General features: G+C 41.0%; 1 protein-coding gene across 5 annotated transcripts; it reads left to right on the top strand.

Moving 5' to 3' along the window:
• Nucleotides 1–254: 254 nt before the first annotated feature.
• Nucleotides 255–18249, top strand: LOC144003818 (protein bicaudal D homolog 1-like). Of its 5 annotated transcripts, XM_077500413.1 has the most exons (13): nt 255–893; nt 5429–5641; nt 5805–5960; nt 6163–6467; nt 6654–6828; nt 8351–8845; nt 8947–9125; nt 9315–9708; nt 9825–10019; nt 11092–11243; nt 11326–11536; nt 16839–16908; nt 17112–18249. In XM_077500413.1, exons 1-12 carry the CDS (start codon nt 654–656, stop codon nt 16890–16892), a joined length of 2769 nt encoding a protein of 922 aa, XP_077356539.1. In that variant the 5' UTR covers nt 255–653; the 3' UTR covers nt 16893–16908; nt 17112–18249. The 5 variants fall into 5 exon arrangements, with proteins under 5 accessions (XP_077356539.1, XP_077356538.1, XP_077356537.1 ...); XM_077500412.1 differs by lacking the exons at nt 16839–16908; nt 17112–18249 and having other exon boundaries at nt 255–878; nt 5808–5960; nt 11326–12674; XM_077500411.1 differs by lacking the exons at nt 16839–16908; nt 17112–18249 and having other exon boundaries at nt 255–878; nt 11326–12674.
• Nucleotides 18250–18588: the final 339 nt, after the last annotated feature.

The raw sequence follows: 18588 nt of genomic DNA, 5'->3' as shown, positions 1-18588 counted from the left end.
GTGTTTTTTTTAAAGTCAAATTGCATACCTTTATTCTCATCAATAAAGTGAACTCATAAGGTTTTGAAACCTTCTGAATTACAAAACAGAATTATTAATAAAGATGTTATTATTATTATTATTATTATTATTATTATTATTATTATTATTATTATTATTATTATTATTATTATTATTTTAACTGTTTTTTTTTTGTGACCGTTGCATTATTTGAGGATTCGTTCAGCTTTGTCCTGAAACAGTCGTTCACGCGATGTGAATGCCCATGGGATGCTGTGTCGCTAGGCAGTGCTGTAGTCCTAACTGCAGTCCGAAACGTAACCTGTATCTGCAGCTGGATCACACAAAGGGGATGCCTTGCTTCTCGGCTGCGGGCACAGATGGCGGCTTGAAGCTGGTGAATAAGCAGAAAACAGAGGGAGTGGACGCGGATGCGGATAATGAGAAAACGCATCCTTTGGAGTGTCATATGGCTGAAGATGACTCATGGCGATGAGGATGGGGGCACTTTATGGATATTTGAGAGTGTTTATTGTTTTCTACGCGCGATTTGAAGCAGCTTTATCCACAGAGGGTGGTGGTGTGGATTTGTAGTCTGCCTCCTGCGGTCGCGCAGTTCCGCTCATCCGACGCAGGGAGGGAGGAGAGGGGCGATGGCCGCCGGTGGAGCAGCAGGAGGATGCGCCGACAAGGTGGAGCAGTGCCGGGCCGAGGTGGAGCGTCTGACCCGGGAGCTGGCGGAGGCCAACCGCGAGAAGATCCGGGCGGCGGAGTGTGGGCTGGCGGTTCTGGATGAAAACCAGAGCTTGAAGCAGCAGTATGCCGAGTTGGAGGCCGATCAGGAGGCTCTGAGGCTGGAGCTGGAACAGCTGCAGGAGGTGGGCTCGGCAGGGGTACGGCTTTGTTACTTGGAAAAAGTAAAGTATTGTAGGACTCACTTGAAAAGTCATTTTAGGAAACATGCAGGGAAGAATAGTTTGAAGTTTAAACAGACTTTCATGCAATATTTTAGTTTTTTTTTTTTTTTTTAGCCAGTTTCTCATTATTGATGTTACCAATACAGCAAACTGGCATTGTTCCCCATCAGCTGCAAATATTAGCCTGACTCTTGAGTATAACATGATTGAAAATTATAAGAAAGAAATTCAAGTAAACTGTTTTAAAAACTGGCAATTCAACAGGCAGAATTGATCTCAAAGCATTCTAAATATGGAACTGTTTCTCTCCACGGTGAATGACTGGTTAGCACGTCCGCCTCCCAGTACTGAGGACTCGGGTTTGAGTCCAGGCTCCGGCCTTCCTGGGTGGAGTTTGCATGTTCCCCGTCCCTGCGTGGGTCTTCTCCGGGTACTCCGGTCTCCTCCCACATTCCAAAGACATGCATGGCGCTCCGAATTGTCCCTAGGTGTGCTTGTGAGTGTGGATGGTTTTTTGTCTCTGTGTGCCCTGTGATTGGCTGGCAACCAGTTCAGGGTGTACTCTGCCTGCCGCCTATAGCCAGCTGAGGTAGGCTCCAGCAACCCCCGCCACCCTTGTGAGGAACAAGTGGTTCAGAAAATGGATGGATGGATGGAAGTGTTCCTCGCACATTAAGAAACCATCTGAACCCTGCAGAACGAAGCGTCATAAACCACTTGCAATACCCTCCCCCCCTCTAGATGGTGCTCTTGGTTTAATGATAAAGGCAAGTGCAATGTAAATTGATTAAACCTCCACTGCATCTTTGAACCAGAGCACCATCTAGAGGAGTAAAAAAAAATATAGCAAGTGTTTCATGAAGCTACATTTCTATTTCGTCCCTCCTGACCGCCAGGTGGCGGTGCTGTAACCAGCACGGAATTCCCCTTGTCGCGACAGCATCATCGAGCACATAGCTAACTAATAGAATAGTGCACTGCAAGAAGGATTAGGGATCAGTTTGTAAAGTATTTGAAATAATTATCATTTTGATGTGATTAGCAGTATTATTGATATGAGTACTGCAAAATAGAGCATGAGTACATTTTATGGGTGCTATTGGTTGTGCTTTTCAGCTCTTTATTAATCGGGAAAACTGTAAAACAAACCCATATTGCAAACTCCGACAGCAGCTGCTGCCGACCACAGTCCAGACTTGATTGCTGCCTAATATCACAGATTTCTGTTGTGTGTGGAACATACCCTCCCATGATAAACGGGGCTTGACTGATATTGTTGTAATGTTTCATTGTAGAAACACAAAAGGGTGCTTGCCTTTTCAACAAACAGAATTACTGATCAAAAGTAATTGGTTATCATCATTTATGATTCTTCTTCAACATCAATTAACATGATGGTTCGTTCATTCCGTTTTGCTCTGAAATAGTAGAACAGTAATCAATGTACAATCATGTCTGAGTCACTGTGACTTCAGTGGAAGCATCCAGCCGCTTGGAATTATGATGGTACCAAATCTCTGAACGTAATTTTCGATGAACCAATAAGTGTTTCCATTTCTCATGATTTTGTTTGGTATTCCTTGCATTCTTGCTCCACATTTAAACATGCCAAGTTGCCATACAGAATGAATAAATCTAGTGTTAGTTTAAGATTTTTTTCACAGTATTGTGCCCAAAACTTTGATCAGTGACCTGAATGAGGATTTAGGGCATAATCAATAATGGGTCTGTCTGGTATAAATCAGCACTGTAAAGTAATGAGTGTTGTTTTTCAGATGCTTAGCCTCAGTCTTGTTCAAATGGATCTTGAAGGTGTTCCAATGGACTGTATTTGTTGGAAAGGGCCGGAAGCGAGTTTGTTTGTAATGTATTTTTAGTGAGTGTTGATGAAAAATGCAGCGATCGGAAGCCTTGGTGCTAAAAACAGTAGGAGCACATGACCCATAAGGATGCTACCGCGTTACTCTTCGGTTATGTCACTATCAATGACACGTCTCTCTGCTTGCTATGTTGTCATCGGATACTGTCGGTCAGCTTTCTACCAAGGTTTTCGGACCATACGGGAATAACTTTGGCATCATACAGCTACTATTTTTAGTGCCGTGGTGTTCTGTGGCATTACATTGCACTTTATCATTTGACTTGTCTTTATGAATGTTTTTAAGTTGTAACTTCTTGGTCTCTAGCCCTCTTGGTTATGAATAACACAGAGCCACAGACCAGATGCACTCAAGAGCATACTAACTGCCTGAAAAATGCATGTGTGCAAACGTGCACACACCAGCACAAGCACGCACACACACAGTGTGGAAGTGGCATCATGAATTATTCATAACAATGAGGTCATGATGATTTCATCAGGAATCTTGAATATCCGTTTTCATTTATACAATGTGGATTTCGGTATTTTTGATTAAAGGTAGACAATTAGTCTGATTCGTGCATTCATGTGCACATTTTGACCTGATCCAGATTTTACACCGTACTTTAGGTTCCTGTAAACACGATGGATAGTTTCTATTAAAAATATAAAGTTTTCTGTGTGACATATTAAGACAGTTTGTGACATTATATTACACATATTATATATCCATCCATCCAATTTCTTAACCGCTTGCTTCTCACAAGGGTCGCGGGAGTGCTGGAGCCTATCCCAGCTGGCTTTGGGAAGTAGGCGGGGTACACCCTGAACTGGTTGCCAACCAATTGCAGGGCACATATTATATATATTATAACAATATTTTTAGGAAAATTATGACAATATTTCAAAAATGTTGCACTGATTTCAACTGGCAGACAGCAGCATCAACCATTTTTATGCAAAATACTAATATAATATCCTATGTTTAAGTACTGAAACATATGTAGCATCATAAATCACAATGTAAACAATGTGCAAAGCAAGCCAGCATATGGATAGGAAACAGAAGGTAGCCATTTTTGTATTGTGTCAAAACTGAATACAGGTCACAGGGAAGGAAATTATTAACAATTTCTTCCATTAAAGGAAGCTCCGATATTTTCCCTTTTGAGTCTGGAACTAACTGACAATTGTTATCCTGCTGATGTCTGGCATAGTGTTGAGAACAATAGAGCAATGACAGGATGAGGACAGAAAAACAAAGGAGCGATGCCAAGGGAGAGGAATGAAGTATTTTTAAATCTGATTATCTCTCCTCCCTTTATCCATTCCCTCCCTCCATTTCTTTTCCATTACTCCAGCCTAATCTATCCCTTAGCACCAGTGCACTCTTATTTTCCTTTTTAATACCTTGATAGAAGGGAGCAAAGGAGGAATTTGTCAGCTGTGCTGTTTTGGAAAGAGAAATTAACTCCCTTCGTGACAGCCTTGCTCACTGCTATATCAAACCAATTTTGGAACTGAAATCTAAATAGTCCTTAATGGTCAAAAACGTTGACCTGTACGGGTATTTATAAAGTAGCATTTCAATCTTATCAGCCATTCATCACCCGGTCTTAACTTTAATGGCGTGACAAAAGTCCACATCTCAATTGTCGTGTAAGAAGTGAACCACTTTTAATAGTAACTAGAATAAGTGCAATTTCTGTAGAAATTGCGTGGGAATGCTGAAAGCTGAATGCTAAGCTAAATGCTTCTGAAGTAAATTGAAACATAAATTATGTGAAAATTACAAGTTTTTAATTGAAAGATATATGAATAAAAAAGAAAACTTGAACTGCAATCTGTCTAAGGTGGGATTGAATCATTTCAGAGAAATTATAATCCATTTCCTGATACAGTAGTCAGTTGGTACCAAACCATCGAATGTAATAAAATGTGGTCCAAGCAGGTTTCGAAACCAGGTTCTCCACGCGAGAAGCAGTTGCTCTAACAACTGAGCTAACTTGCCTTGTTCAAATTCATGGCTAATGGCGTATGTATTTTAAAAATAGCCATTTGATGCAAGCCAGAGTGCATTTAATCATTTCAGTTGCCAATTAACATATTTGCAATGTACAGTTGGAGGTCCGATTCGAACCCTGGACCTCCTGGTGAGTGAACAACACACTTAACCCAGTGTTCCACTGAGCATTATCAGAGCTAGTAATGATGATCAGTTGTATGAATCCCATTAAAAATGAATAGGGAAAAAGTTGATATTTAACGTTAAATTGTGCGAGTACTGTATGTAATGTGGAATAAGACCATATATACCCCAGAAGGCGTGAAGTTTTGAAGCAAGTTGAAATTTGAATGCTGTAAATCGGAAGTATAATATGGGAGTTGTTTCTCGGCAAAAAAGTGAAGAAAATAAAAATTCGAGAAACATATGTGGGATGCTTTCAGCATTCCCTAAAAAAGTAAAAAAAAAAAAAAAAAAAAGCCCTCTGCTGACTTTTTAGAATGTTGACAACAGAATATGAAAACTTTGAAAATAATTAAATGGATGCAAGTCATCATATTAGGATGCATCTAATCAATCTAATCAATACACAATGCAAAACCACAGCGTATAACAAGAAACTTTGTACATTCTGGCTCCATGCAGGCATTTGGTCAGGCCTACTCCACCCAGCGTAAGGTGGCCGAGGACGGCGAGACCAACGAGGAGACACTGCTGCAGGAGTCTGCCACCAAGGAAGCCTACTACATGGGACGGCTCCTGGAGCTCCAGGCTGAGGTCAAGCACAGCCGGGCTACTGCCGCCAATGCACAGGCTGACAATGACCACCTCAGCTGCCTGCTGCAAGAGCTCCGAGAGGTAACGTGCAGAATGATTTAGTTTTGTTGTTTAGTATTAATCCACCAATTGCAGAGTACATTCTAAATAACTAAACAAAGTTGTAGTTGCAATCCAACAAATAAGTTCAAGCAGAAGACTGTAATATGAAAACGGTCTTTTGTCTTCCCCTGCTGTGTCTCAGCAGAGTAATGAAATGCTGGAGCTGCAGCGTAGCCGCATGCGAGAAGAGGTTGGGGAGTACAAGTTTCGAGAATCAAGGCTGATTCAGGACTACACAGAACTGGAAGAGGAGAACATCTCTCTGCAGAAACTGGTTTCAACCCTTAAACAGAATCAGGTACAGATTCTTCAGACGCACATGGATCAGCAATGCAACACAGAATAAACACTATGGGCCGCATGCGTAAAAGATTGATAACTTATACTAAAGTGTAAGGGCTCTTCTCAGAATATTTTTTTTCCTGTCATTGTTGTATCAGAAAATCTGTATGCAGAAAACTAATTTTTTTTGTTCCTTGATGTATGTGTCTCTGATTCAGGTGGAGTATGAAGGCTTAAAACATGAAATCAAAGTTTTGGAAGAGGAGACGGATGTTTTGGACAGCCAGTTGCAAGATGCGCTGCGTTTGAAGGACATCTCGGACTCCCAGCTGGAAGAGGCCCTGGAGTCTCTGAAAAGTGAGCGCGAGCAGAAGTATCACTTGCGTAGAGAGCTGGTTCACCATCTGAGCATGTGTGACGTGGCGTACACTGGCAGCGCGCACCTGACATTCACGTCTGCCCCGCCCAGCGGCACGGCTACTCCGACAACTTTGCTCTCGCCAACCGCAGAAGATCCAACAAGGTGAGCACAAACCTCCGTTGGGACTCTCTTTTACAGTTAAACCACTGCGTACCGGGATAATGAATATGGTAATGATCTAAAAATGTGCTACTGAATAAAGTAGTCATCCCCAGATATATTTTCGGAATTAAAATGTCTGTTTTCCAAAAGGTTGAATTTGTGTCCTTTTGTATTCTGAACCTGGAGGTGTAATGGCCATGTGCAAGGTGCAACACGAATGGCAACAGCTTCAGGGTCGGTGGCTGGTGCTAATGGAGAATGCCGAGGTACGAGTCGTAAAACCGAAAGTCTGGCGACTTCAGACCTCTACAGCGAGATGAACCTGACAGAGGTTCAGAAGCTCAAGCAACAACTGTTAACTGTGAGTTGAATCAGCAGGTCAAATATCAGCTCCTTTTCACCTAGCCGAATCAGTGTAGTCTTGATTTTGAAAATACACAGGTGTTTATGATATTGTTTCAACATCTGGTAAATTCATAATCAAGCAGTTGTTTCCTATTTAAAGCCTATCACTTGTGAATAATTTAGTGTAAAACGATGCTGACAAACAGTATTCCCACTGTGCACAGCACGTGGCAGTATCTAACTACCGTGTTCCTTCGAGCTCCCAGCCATACATTCACTCGTCCCTTTCTATTCCAACATATTTCATCTCAACAAGTAATTCGTCATCTTAGTGTAATTGAAATTGAATGTACGTAAAATACAGATCAGGATACTAGAAGCTGCATAACAGCTAATTTATATCCATCCAAATGGTGACAATATATTGTGCTATTGATTGCATTCTAGAAAAGGGTTTGCTTTTATTGCCCATTGCCCAGGCTGATGCACTTTTATTGCAAATCTCAGTTCAGGTTTTGTAATTTGAAAATGTGGAAAGGATGAGGTGGGTGACTGGTTAGCACGTCCGCCTCCCAGTTCTGAGGACTCGGGTTCGAGTCTGGGCTCCGGCCTTCCTTGGTGGAGTTTGCATGTTCTTCGTGGGTCTTCTCCGGGCACTGCAGTCTCCTCCCACATTCCAAAGATGTGCATGGCAGGTTAATTGGGCGCTCCGAATTGTCCCTAGGTGTGCTTGTGAGTGTGGATGGCTGTTTGTCTCTGTGTACCAGTCCAGGGTGTACCCCGCCTACTGCCCAAAGCCAGCTGAGATAGGCTCCAGCACCCCCTGTGACCCTTTTGAGGAATGAGCAGTCAAGAAAATGGATGGATGGATAGAAAGGATGAGCTCATATACACAGTAATCATCATAGTGACAAACCGAGGTTATTGCAATTAACGAAAATAAAGAAAATTATGAGAAGTAAAATTATTAATGTGACAAGAGTTCCCCAAAATGAGTCTGCCATTTTTGCATTTGATGAGTTCTGTAGAAATTGAGTTTTTTTTGTGTGTTGGGAAAACAAAACAAAAAAAAACAAAAAAAACAAAAACCAGTATTTTTGCTTAACATTTTTGTGCAATATACACCTTCAAAAACACCTTCAAATTAGAGTAAAATGTTATAACTTCATTATTTCTCAACGTTCTCCTCGACCCTTTGGTTTCATCTTCTACTCTACGATTGGCTGACAAACTGAGTCAAAATTTTCGTGACATTTCCAACGCCCTAAAATGCCCTAAAATCTCAACTTAAGTAGCACAAATGGAAGAATATTATATTTATTGATTTGTTAAGGAGGCAGGCATTTGAAGTGTTTTTTCAATATTATTTTATTGTATTTTTTATAATCCCACTAAGATGGTGGCCACTTGTCATGTTGCTACCAACTTTGAAAACTATTTTCATTAACTAAATCCAAGAAATGATAGCCAAATGCCAGTATATTCTATTTTAAAAAATGAGCAACTATATCACTTTATGTCACTTCTGCCCCATTCAGATGGAACGTGAGAAAGTAGCGCTCATGACCAGTTTGCAGGAATCCCAAACTCAACTCCAGCACACCCAGGGGGCTCTGTCTGAACAGCACGAGAAGACCCTCCGCCTTAGCCAAAAGGTCACCGCCCTATGCCGCGGACAGCAAGGGGTCCAGACCACTTCTGATTCTCTGCTCAGCTCTGAAGACCTCAAGGGACTTGACAAAGATAAGGAAACCAAAGATGAAGATGAAAATGAGGAGGATAATCTCGGCACAGTGATGAAAAGTCCAGTATTTCCTTACCAGTCACCAGGTTTGGAGATCTTGCAGTGCAAATACCAGGTGGCTGTGACTGAGGTGGTTGAGCTCAAGTCAGAAGTGAAAGTCCTGCGGGACAGGTTGGCTCAGTGCGGGGAAGGTATACCACATGAGAAGCCAAGAGGAAATGCTCTGCACCAGAGACTCGAGAGAAAGGTAACAGCACTAGAAAAGAGCTGCCAAGAAGGAAAAGAGAAGGTAAGCTTACCTCTGCGTCCTTTCATATTAGTGCAAATCCTCAGAAGAAAAAAGTAACGGAAGCAATAATTTCTGTCTTGACTGAGATCCTCTTTTGTCAGATTTCTAATTTGGAGGCTGAGTTGCAGGCGGCTCAGTCGGCAGCCGGTGAGAGCCAAGGAGCTTTGAATGCTGCTCAGGATGAACTGGTGATGCTGAGTGAGGAGCTTGCCCAGCTTTACCATCACGTCTGTCTGTGCAACAACGAGACACCAAACCGTGTCATGCTGGACTACTACAGGTTTTACGGTTTTACACACGTTTACCTAGAATGTATCTACGATGCCATTTGTGCAAATATTAAAGATCTGGTATACTTTTTAACAACACCCAACTTGAAAATGGAGTAGTAGGAACCAATTAATACAATGGTAGGACCACATTAAGCATCCCAAACTGTACTTCCTCAGCATCTTATTTTCCCTTCCAGACAGGGCAGGGGGCTCAGGGGCCTTTGTGCCAGTCTCAAAGCCATGTCTGCCGACAACAGTAAAGTTCTGCTCACGCCACGCCTTGCCAGGAGACTGGCCACCGCCACTTCCACAACCTCAACTTCCGGGGAGTCACGGAGCCCCTCTGAATCTCCGTCCAAAGAACCGCTATCCGGCGGGGATAGAGCAAGAGACATTAAAGAGACGGGCAAGGAGGTCATGCAGGGTCAGTCGGAGCAAAGTCTGACTCCCTGCAGTCCTCCAACCCGGTCACCCAGCATCAGTGCCTCATCATCGTCTTCGTCGTCCTCATCGCCCGCTTTGGAGCCAGCTGGTGAGCTACGCAGAGAGCCCCTGAACATCTACAACCTCAATGCCATCATCAGAGAGCAGGTAGAGACATCATCCGTTGTACACTTCTTCATTTTTATTTCTTCTGTTTGGTACTTGTTTTGGTTTCCTGCTTCAGATTTGATTTCTTTCGAAAATGTTCCACTCTCAATTCTCAGGTCAAGCACCTGCAGAGAGCTGTGGACAGGGCACTTCAGCTGTCTAGGCAGAGAGCTGCAGCAAGGGAACTGGCACCTTTGCTTGACAAGGACAAAGAAAGCTGCATGGAGGAGATCCTGAAGCTCAAGTCTCTACTCAGCACTAAGAGGGAACAGATAGCAACTCTCCGGCTGGTGCTCAAAGCTAACAAACAGGTCGCTTGTGTCAGCTTTTGGTTGATCTATGAACTACTCAGAGAAAACACACACAAAGCCTATAGAAAATCAATATTTACACTTGGTGGGTTCGTCCCCTATTTTATACTTCTATCTGCCTTCCAAATCAACAATTTACAAAATACACATGCGTATATGTATAGTGGAACCTCAATTTTTGGGACATCCTCCATTAGAGCCAATTGTCCTTTACAAATGCGTACTTATTTTCATGGCCTAAAAACACTCTTTTTTTTCGGAGCCTAAAAATGCTTAATGCTATATAAAATTATTGGAAATAAATATCAAATAAGCTTGAAATGGGGCGGCACGGTAGTCGAGTGGTTAGCACGTCCGCTTCCCAGTTCTGAGGTCTCCGGTTCGAGTCCAGGCTCGGACCTTCCTGGGTGGAGTTTGCATGTTCTCCCCGTGCCCGCGTGGGTCTTCTCCGGGTACTCCGGTCTCCTCCCACATTCCAAAAACATGCATGGCAGGTTAATTGGGCGCTCTGAATTGTCCCTAGGTGTGCGTGTGAGTGTGGATGGTTGTTCGTCTCTGTGTGCCCTGCGATTGGCTGGCAACCAGTCCAGGGTGTCCCCCGCCTACTGCCCAGAGCCAGCTGAGATAGGCGCCAGCAGCCCCCGCGACCCTTGTGAGGAATAAGCGGTCAAGAAAATGGATGGATGGATAAGCTTGAAATGGTTTCAAAAGCTTTAAGTTTACCAAACTAACCTTGTTTTTGCTTATGGGGGGACGATAATGGCGTTCATTTGGTTGTATTCATAAGCCACGATGTTAAAGGGATACTTGAATCAATGAGCCATTTGCAGCAGTACAAATTTTATATTTTGTCCAGAATTAATTTGATAACTTTATTATTTCATGTACAAATAATATCTTTACATTTTTCCACTTGTTGTTGACTGAAGATGATATCACCTGTGCTGAGGAAGTAGGTAATAACCAATCATGGCTCACCTGCTTTCTGGGTTTGGTCAGCAAAGAAAAAAAAGAAGAAGAAAAAAGATTTGCTGATGTTTGGGGTGGTGTACGTCTGTGTGTATTTTATCAGACAGCAGAAGTGGCTCTTAACAACCTGAAGAGCAAGTATGAGACGGAGAAGTCAATGGTGACTGACACAATGATGAAGCTACGGAACGAGCTGAAGGCCTTAAAAGAGGACGCGGCCACATTCTCCTCCGTACGAGCAATGTTCGCCACCAGGTGAGTGAGCAGATGCAAGAAACTGCATTTTGGATTCGATTTGGTTCGTGACGTGGTTGTACCTGGTCCTTTCCTCCCTCAGGTGCGATGAGTATGTGACCCAACTGGATGAGATGCAAAGACAGCTGGCCGCAGCTGAGGATGAAAAGAAAACGTTGAACTCTCTCCTGCGAATGGCCATTCAACAGAAACTGGCCCTCACACAGCGCCTCGAGGACTTGGCATTCGATCAAGAGCAAACACATCGGAACCGTGGGAGCAGGCTGACCCGCAGGAAGACCAGCACTCCCAAAGTAAGTCTCCCAACCTCAGCTTCGGCCTCGGACCTGGCGCAAGGCTCTGGTGCAGCTTTGGTCCCCAGTTGTTCCTCCCCTTCCTGCCTTAATAGTCCAGCATCAGTTGTCACGACTGCTCCAGACTTGTCCTCAACCCTGACATCACCTATATCACACATACCCTGTCGCAGTCCGTCATCACCAGCGATTGCCTCGCCGCCTGAAACTCTGGTGGTCGAAAACCCTCCATTTCTGGAGGCGTCAACCCCGTCCTCAATCCCTCAGACGCTTGCTCCGTCTCGGTGGACCCTTGGGATGCGAACGTTTGTCGTTGATTCCCGTAGTTTCCGAATTACATCCCCGTTCTCCCGTAGCTCGACTCCTTCAAGACATGTTACCCCAGATATTCAAACTATGACAACAACCAGACCTAACCAAGCAGGCTCTGCGCCTTCGTCTCCCTATCGTTCCCCACTGCTGGGGCTCAAACGCTCTTTGTGGAGCCCCTCACCTCAAACCCGTCCCTTGTCCAGGTTGACGGGAACTTCGGTGAATCACATTGCCTCGTCATCCTCCTTCTACTCTTCTTCTCACTCTCCGTCTTCCTCCCACAGTTATTCACCCACATATTACAGCCCTTCTGGCACGACATCATACAGTCACTCTAGCCACTACACTCCTCTCTACCCCAGATACTACGGTTCCTACCGGCCCAGACATTGACCTTACATTTTTGTTGCTCCTGGTTGAAGCTAAAACTTGCTTAAGTCCTCCCTTTCTCTTACCCGAGAGAGTGAGTTCACAGAGAGGAGGAAAACATGGTGTCCTATTTCCCGTTTTCTATTTTCCTGTGCCTACCCTCGGCCAATGGATTTGGAATATTTTGTGACCTTTCTCAGGGAGTTGATATCAGGAGCACAAGTGGCCCTGCCTTCCATTTATTCTGTGACGGCTAACTAGTCCAGAAGAGGACATTAATGACTTTTTCATGAGCATTTTTAGCATTTTGAGTTGACAACTCACATGCAAGATTTGTTAAAAACAAAGAAAAAAAAATCTGATATTCACTGGACATTTTGTGGACAAGTGGGAATAACACATCATATAGCCTTTATCAGTGTACTATCCAGTCTGTATAAAATGGTATTGAAACTCACATTGTGTATCCACAAATGGTCATGTGCAAAATTTCTTATTTTTACATTTTGAAGTAAAGCACCAAGTGTGATGTCAGTAAGTTAGTCGGTTAATCCACCCATATTTTATAAAGGGAAAAGTATTCCCCAGCCATAATTCTGCAGTTTAAAAACGACATAAACGAATGTGTCTTCTGGTGAATGTTTATCCAAAGATGCACTTTTCAATTATGTTGGTTTTAAAACAAGCCGTCTCCTCGCAAATGTAATGGCATGTCACAATCTTAAAAGAAACAACTTTTTTTTTAATAGAGTTGAATTTACACTAAATGGTTCAAGTGAACTAATCATATTTCTACTACGTGGTGCACCAGGCCTGGATCAGATGTGTGGAAAAATCTGCCAGTGTGCCACTGAAGGCACTGTAAACTGATAAACTGAAAATATCCTGCCACGTACATAAGAAAAAAAAAAACAGCATATTTGAAAACCGTTTGCTGAGCGCATGTAGGGAGCAAAAAGAAGGAATAAGAATATAGTGAAAATTGATCATAAAAGCACATACTTATGCTCTTCTGCTGTCATTGGTTCTATAAGATTGCTAATGGAGATTAAAGACTTGCTGGTGATGCTCAGCTAAACAGCAGCACCTACAGAGTCACACACTGGGAAGGTTCGTCAGGATGTGGTAAGGTGTGGAGTCTTATAGCATGTACTTGGTGAGTTTGTTTGCAGCAATGCCATCTTTGCTGTTTGATATGTATTATGTCAGCCTATATTGTTATTAGTAAGAAATGTATAAATATTTCTAAACGCGCACAAAAGGCCCCCAATGAACTCCTTCAGCCACTATATGAGGAAATGCAATAATTAACTTTTGGACTTTTTTTTATTGTGATTTTTGTCAAGTTTGTTTGGATTTTTTTCTATTTTTGTGGTTAATCTAAATGTGTTTATCACTTAACACTACGCTACTAGTTTTTCCTAATGGTAAGTCCGCCCCTGACTGCAGTGTGTCTGTGCGTTCTGCTCTGCTCTGCTTTGCTTTGAGTGAGTGTCTATGCAAGCAAGTGAAGCGACTGGCTGGCAACGCGCTCCCTATGCATCTACCAATCAGTAGCTACTTGGAAGGAAGGACAAGAGAATAGAGCAGAGACGGCTCCTCCGATGACGCTCTAACAAGTCTATACTTGGATTTTTTTTTGTTTTGTTTGTTTTTTTGGTATTTTTGCTTGCCGTTAAGTTTGGTGGGGCAATCAGAGCGGTTGGGGGTGCCTTGCCCCCCACTTCCTTATGCCTATCTCCGAGCCCGACTGAATAAAATAAAGAAACAATCACTATTTATATGCTGCATCATAGAGGGTGATTGATTTCATGTTGAAGGACAAGCGATTTAAGAATTTCAATCTCACTGATAACAGTGATGCACAAGGTATCTAAGAAGGCGTGAATGTTTATTCTTAAAAAAACAAAAACAAAACAAAAAACTGTCATGATCTGTGTTTTGCTGATTTGGTTTTGATTTGGATTAGTTTTGTCATGTTATCTTTGTGCCCCTTTTTGTCTCGTTACGTTATTGTGCCCACCTGTGCTCATCAAGCCGGTCCCCTTGTGTTCACCAATCAGCTTCCTCAGCCACGCGTTTCTTGTTCAGGTGTTTGTCGTTGTGTCATCACTTGCTTGTATTTAAGTTTCCTGCTTTCTACTTTTCGGTTCCTTGTCGGTTTATTGTTTGTTTGTTGCATCTGCCCTTGTTCATGTTGTCTTTTTCCAACTGTTAGTTCAGATACTTTGAATCTCGTTTTGGACTTGTGTTGAGTTTGTATATTTAATCATCAAATAACTTTTTAACTTTTTGTTCTCTGCCAATTAAATGACTTTTTTGAGTGCGCACCTGCTTTTCCTCGACACTTGCCTGCATTTGGGTCCTCAACCATGCGTCAACCGTAACACAAACATGAGATGAAAATGTGGAGAAGCACATGGTTGTGGCAAATTGTGCAGTGGAGACGTTTGCTTTTCTACAACGCAATTATGTTTTGTATTAAGTCAATAGCATCGCATATTGTAGCACACTTGGACACTAGAGAAAATTTTAGCTTCAACCATTTGTTGTGCAACTCCCATGGAATTATGAAAAGTTACAAACTTTGAAAATGTCACAAGCCTAAATGTGGAACACTGATAGCACTTATCTTTATGTCAGTAAATGTGATAAGGTGAACAGTGTTTCTGTCATCGCCATAAAAGTCCATGTTTTAGTACTCAACAATATTGGTGGTATTCAGAGATTGGTCCACCCAATGTCAGACAGAACTTTGTGTGTTTTAGATCATATTTTGTAACGTATGTTCTCTTTTATTTCTTAAACTGCTTTTATTTTCATTTTCCACACTTGCACTTCAGGCTATATTGCTGTTGCTACACTGATGATGCCTATCATTATGAATTATTATATATGGCCTTGATTGCTTTCACTTATGTAAATGTCCAAAGGTATTTTAACTGTTCTTTTCACAATACAGACAACTGTATACATCATGTACTGTATGTGGCTCCCCCTTCTTTTTACCAACTGAACTTTTAATTGGCACCTCTCTGTTATTATTTATACAATATCTCCAAATGCAGAATGATGTCACAATTTGCTGCTGACTTTTATATTGCTTTTCTTATGACGCTGAGATATGCAACATGGGGCAACATTACTAATTTGAGGTTTCTGATTGTTTTCTTTTTTGATTAGCTGTAAAAAAAAAAAAAAAAATGGACATGGGCTTCTCTAACAATTAATCTAAAGCACAATCAACAATCAAATTACAATACAATTGTTGTGACCCAAGACAAAAACACAACAAAACCATTTTCAAATGTTGCATTTCATGAGCATTACTTGATTGCAACAGATTTACTCTGGAATTGTTGTTAATTTGGATTGGATTGTTTGGATTTATATTGGTTCATGTGGGAAACATTTTACCATCAAATAGGATATCCAACATCATCCCAAAACGATTTGCGTTAGACTTTTAAGGTTCTATTTGTATTTCCTTTCATCATTTGTTATTCTTGTGCTAATTTTTGCCTTTATTTTGCTGCTTGGGATGGTAATTAGGATTAAAAAATAAAACATAAAAAAATAAAACGATCATACATTTCAATATAATCGTGTACAGAAAAATTTCCCAAACTCCACCCCATGCATACACTTTGGCAGGAAATTAACACCATTATAAAACTGGAGAAACCAAATACGGACACACTGCAACTACACAATCATTGTCAAGAGGTCAATACTGAACCCAATAAATTTATCAGTTTTTCTATAGGGAAAGGAACCAGTCTAACCTCCTCTCTGTAATCTCTCCACTCTGGCCAAACACAACATCTTCAATTTTATTGGAGCTATTGGAGCTACGTATTTGTGAAGCTCACATTTTTATCCAATTGGAAGGAGCCTAAATTCTGTCAAGTGTTTTCTACCTTAAGACGCCTGCCTCACAAATGTGAGGTTTAGCGTTATAATCTTGTCTCCAAAAGTTTGCATGTTTTCTCCAATATTCCCAAAACATGCTTATTTGGTTAATTAAACCAACTTTGTCAATAGGTGTGAACATGAGTACACACTACAGTACACACTCAAAAAATGCTATTCATTCTATCAAACTTTTGTTACCCAGACAACATGGAGGCCAAGTCGGGGAGGTGCGAACAGATTCTAAAAAGAAGAGTAAGCCCCCGTAAAGATTAAATGAAGCGGATATATGCTTGTTGTGGCTTGCGTGTGGCACACATTGCTCAATACGAATTTGTTTGTGAGATAGGCACCATAAGTAAATCGCACATGGAGAGTTAATACTTGGATGCTAACTGAACTGAAGTCTCACGGGGTATGCTCAAGTCATTCGCAATATGACGACTGTTAAAGCTAGAAGTGTCTGTGTACCTTTTAATATGTCTTTTCCCCCCTCTGAAAATGTTAATTGAATTTATAAATATCATTAATTCACGATGAGTTTGGCATTTGCAGCTTAACGGAAACATTAAGGTTCCCTTTATAAAGTTGCTCCTCTGACACTACAGCATATTCTGTAATTAGTCGTATTTTTGTGCTGTATTCTGTCAATTGTTTGCACGTATGTATCTATGTAGTCTGTATTTGTAACAGTGTGAGTCTCTTGCAGGTATTCAGTAGCCTTCTACCACAGTACCGATTCTCATACCCTCCCCACAACTAAGATTGGGTGCATTCAGGTAAGAGCAACGTCAGTCAGATTACTAGCAGCCCATGTGACAAAAGCCAAGTTTATTAAAATAGCATAAACATTTATAGAAAATTGATCCTTGATTGTTTGATCATTGTAATTTCCTTTCCTTGTAATTATGTTTGCCTCTAAAATGTCTTCTACATAAGAGTATTTAACTATAGCTTTTGTCTACTACCTTGTCTGTTGCAGTTCCAGCAATGACCAGCCTAATCACTGACACTTGATGCTTCATCATGCTGATGTCCACAATTTCAGTCACCTCTGCATCTGAAATACAGCCACTGACCTTCAATGCAAATTGGAGACTTAAGTCATGCTTACACTTATTACTGCCATCAATATTTTGTTATGGTTGTGTATGCACCGTCATGAGTGTAACGACACCGTTGAGTTTGTATAGTGGGGAAAAAATTCATTTATCCAATTAATTCTCTATTCCACTTTTCTGATGTAGAATCTGTGGGATTATTTGCACATCTGATAAGAAGCGATAAGCATATTAAGCAGCATGGATGTAATATTGTGCCTATGCATAGGAAATAATGCAGTGCTATTTACTGTAATTGTACTACATCTTAAAGTAATTAGCATAATGAAAGGACCCAAAATATGTTTACAGTTTTACCTGGACAACATGCATTTTAACTTTTAGCCATTATGTTTAACTAAATTATAATAGCATAAGATTGTGAATACACTTCATGATTTTAATGTTGTTCAACTAATATGGTCATTAAAAAAAACAACAACAACAAAACGTATTACAATACCTTATTGCTGTACTGCAAAAATAAGGAATCTAGCCATATTCTTATTATATTCTTCTTATAATATAATAATTGCAGTTGTACCTCAAAAAAGTGTGAGCTTCCTTGTGGATTAACAATGTGGTTACATGTCCTGCCCCCAACCCATCCTCAATCTTCAGAGACTCTTCAGCTGGTCTTTGATTAACTGCATTATTACTCGCTCGTTTATTAGTGTTTACTTATTTGCTACTTTACTCTTTTTTAAAATATGTTATTTTGAACATGTGTATTAATATTTTTAAATAAGGCGTGCCTTCATTTGATTGAAAGTAAGTACAAGTCCATTTGCTGTATCAAAGAATGTCAAAACAAGGGTAACCTATGTAGGCGCTTGCATTCTGAGATTTTCCATTTTAAAGAATTTTATAGCACTAATTCATGTGTTTAACTAGTACCTTTTTATTGTATGTATAACATATCAATTCATATTATCGAGCACAAGCAGAAGCATTCCAGAATTTGTTGCATGCTTGGGATTGCTGCACTATTTGGATTATCATCAATTGATGTCCTTGGATTATTTCACACCCTATATAAGAATGCAGGCTATACAATAAACTCACATGATGTTGCACTGTCATGATGCCTAACAAAAAAAATATATATATGTGGGAGGAAAAATAATGGAAACACTCAGCAATATGTTTGCAATACAATTTAATGAAATAATGTTTGTCCCTTTCTTTTCAATAAAGCAACTCCTTCATAATGATTCATACAGTTTTCCCCCTTACCATGAAATATTACCTACATACATTTAAGTAAAATCAGACTTTCTTTCCATAACATTGCAGATACCCATTTTCCTAGTAAGTATCAACAAATTTTAAATGACTACTAGGACCATAAGAAAACCG

Source organism: Festucalex cinctus, chromosome 16 (genome assembly GCF_051991245.1).
Source record: "Festucalex cinctus isolate MCC-2025b chromosome 16, RoL_Fcin_1.0, whole genome shotgun sequence".
Taxonomy (NCBI): Eukaryota; Metazoa; Chordata; class Actinopteri; order Syngnathiformes; family Syngnathidae; genus Festucalex; species Festucalex cinctus.
Note: the sequence above shows the minus strand (reverse complement) of the source record. Positions and strands in the feature narration are given on the sequence as shown.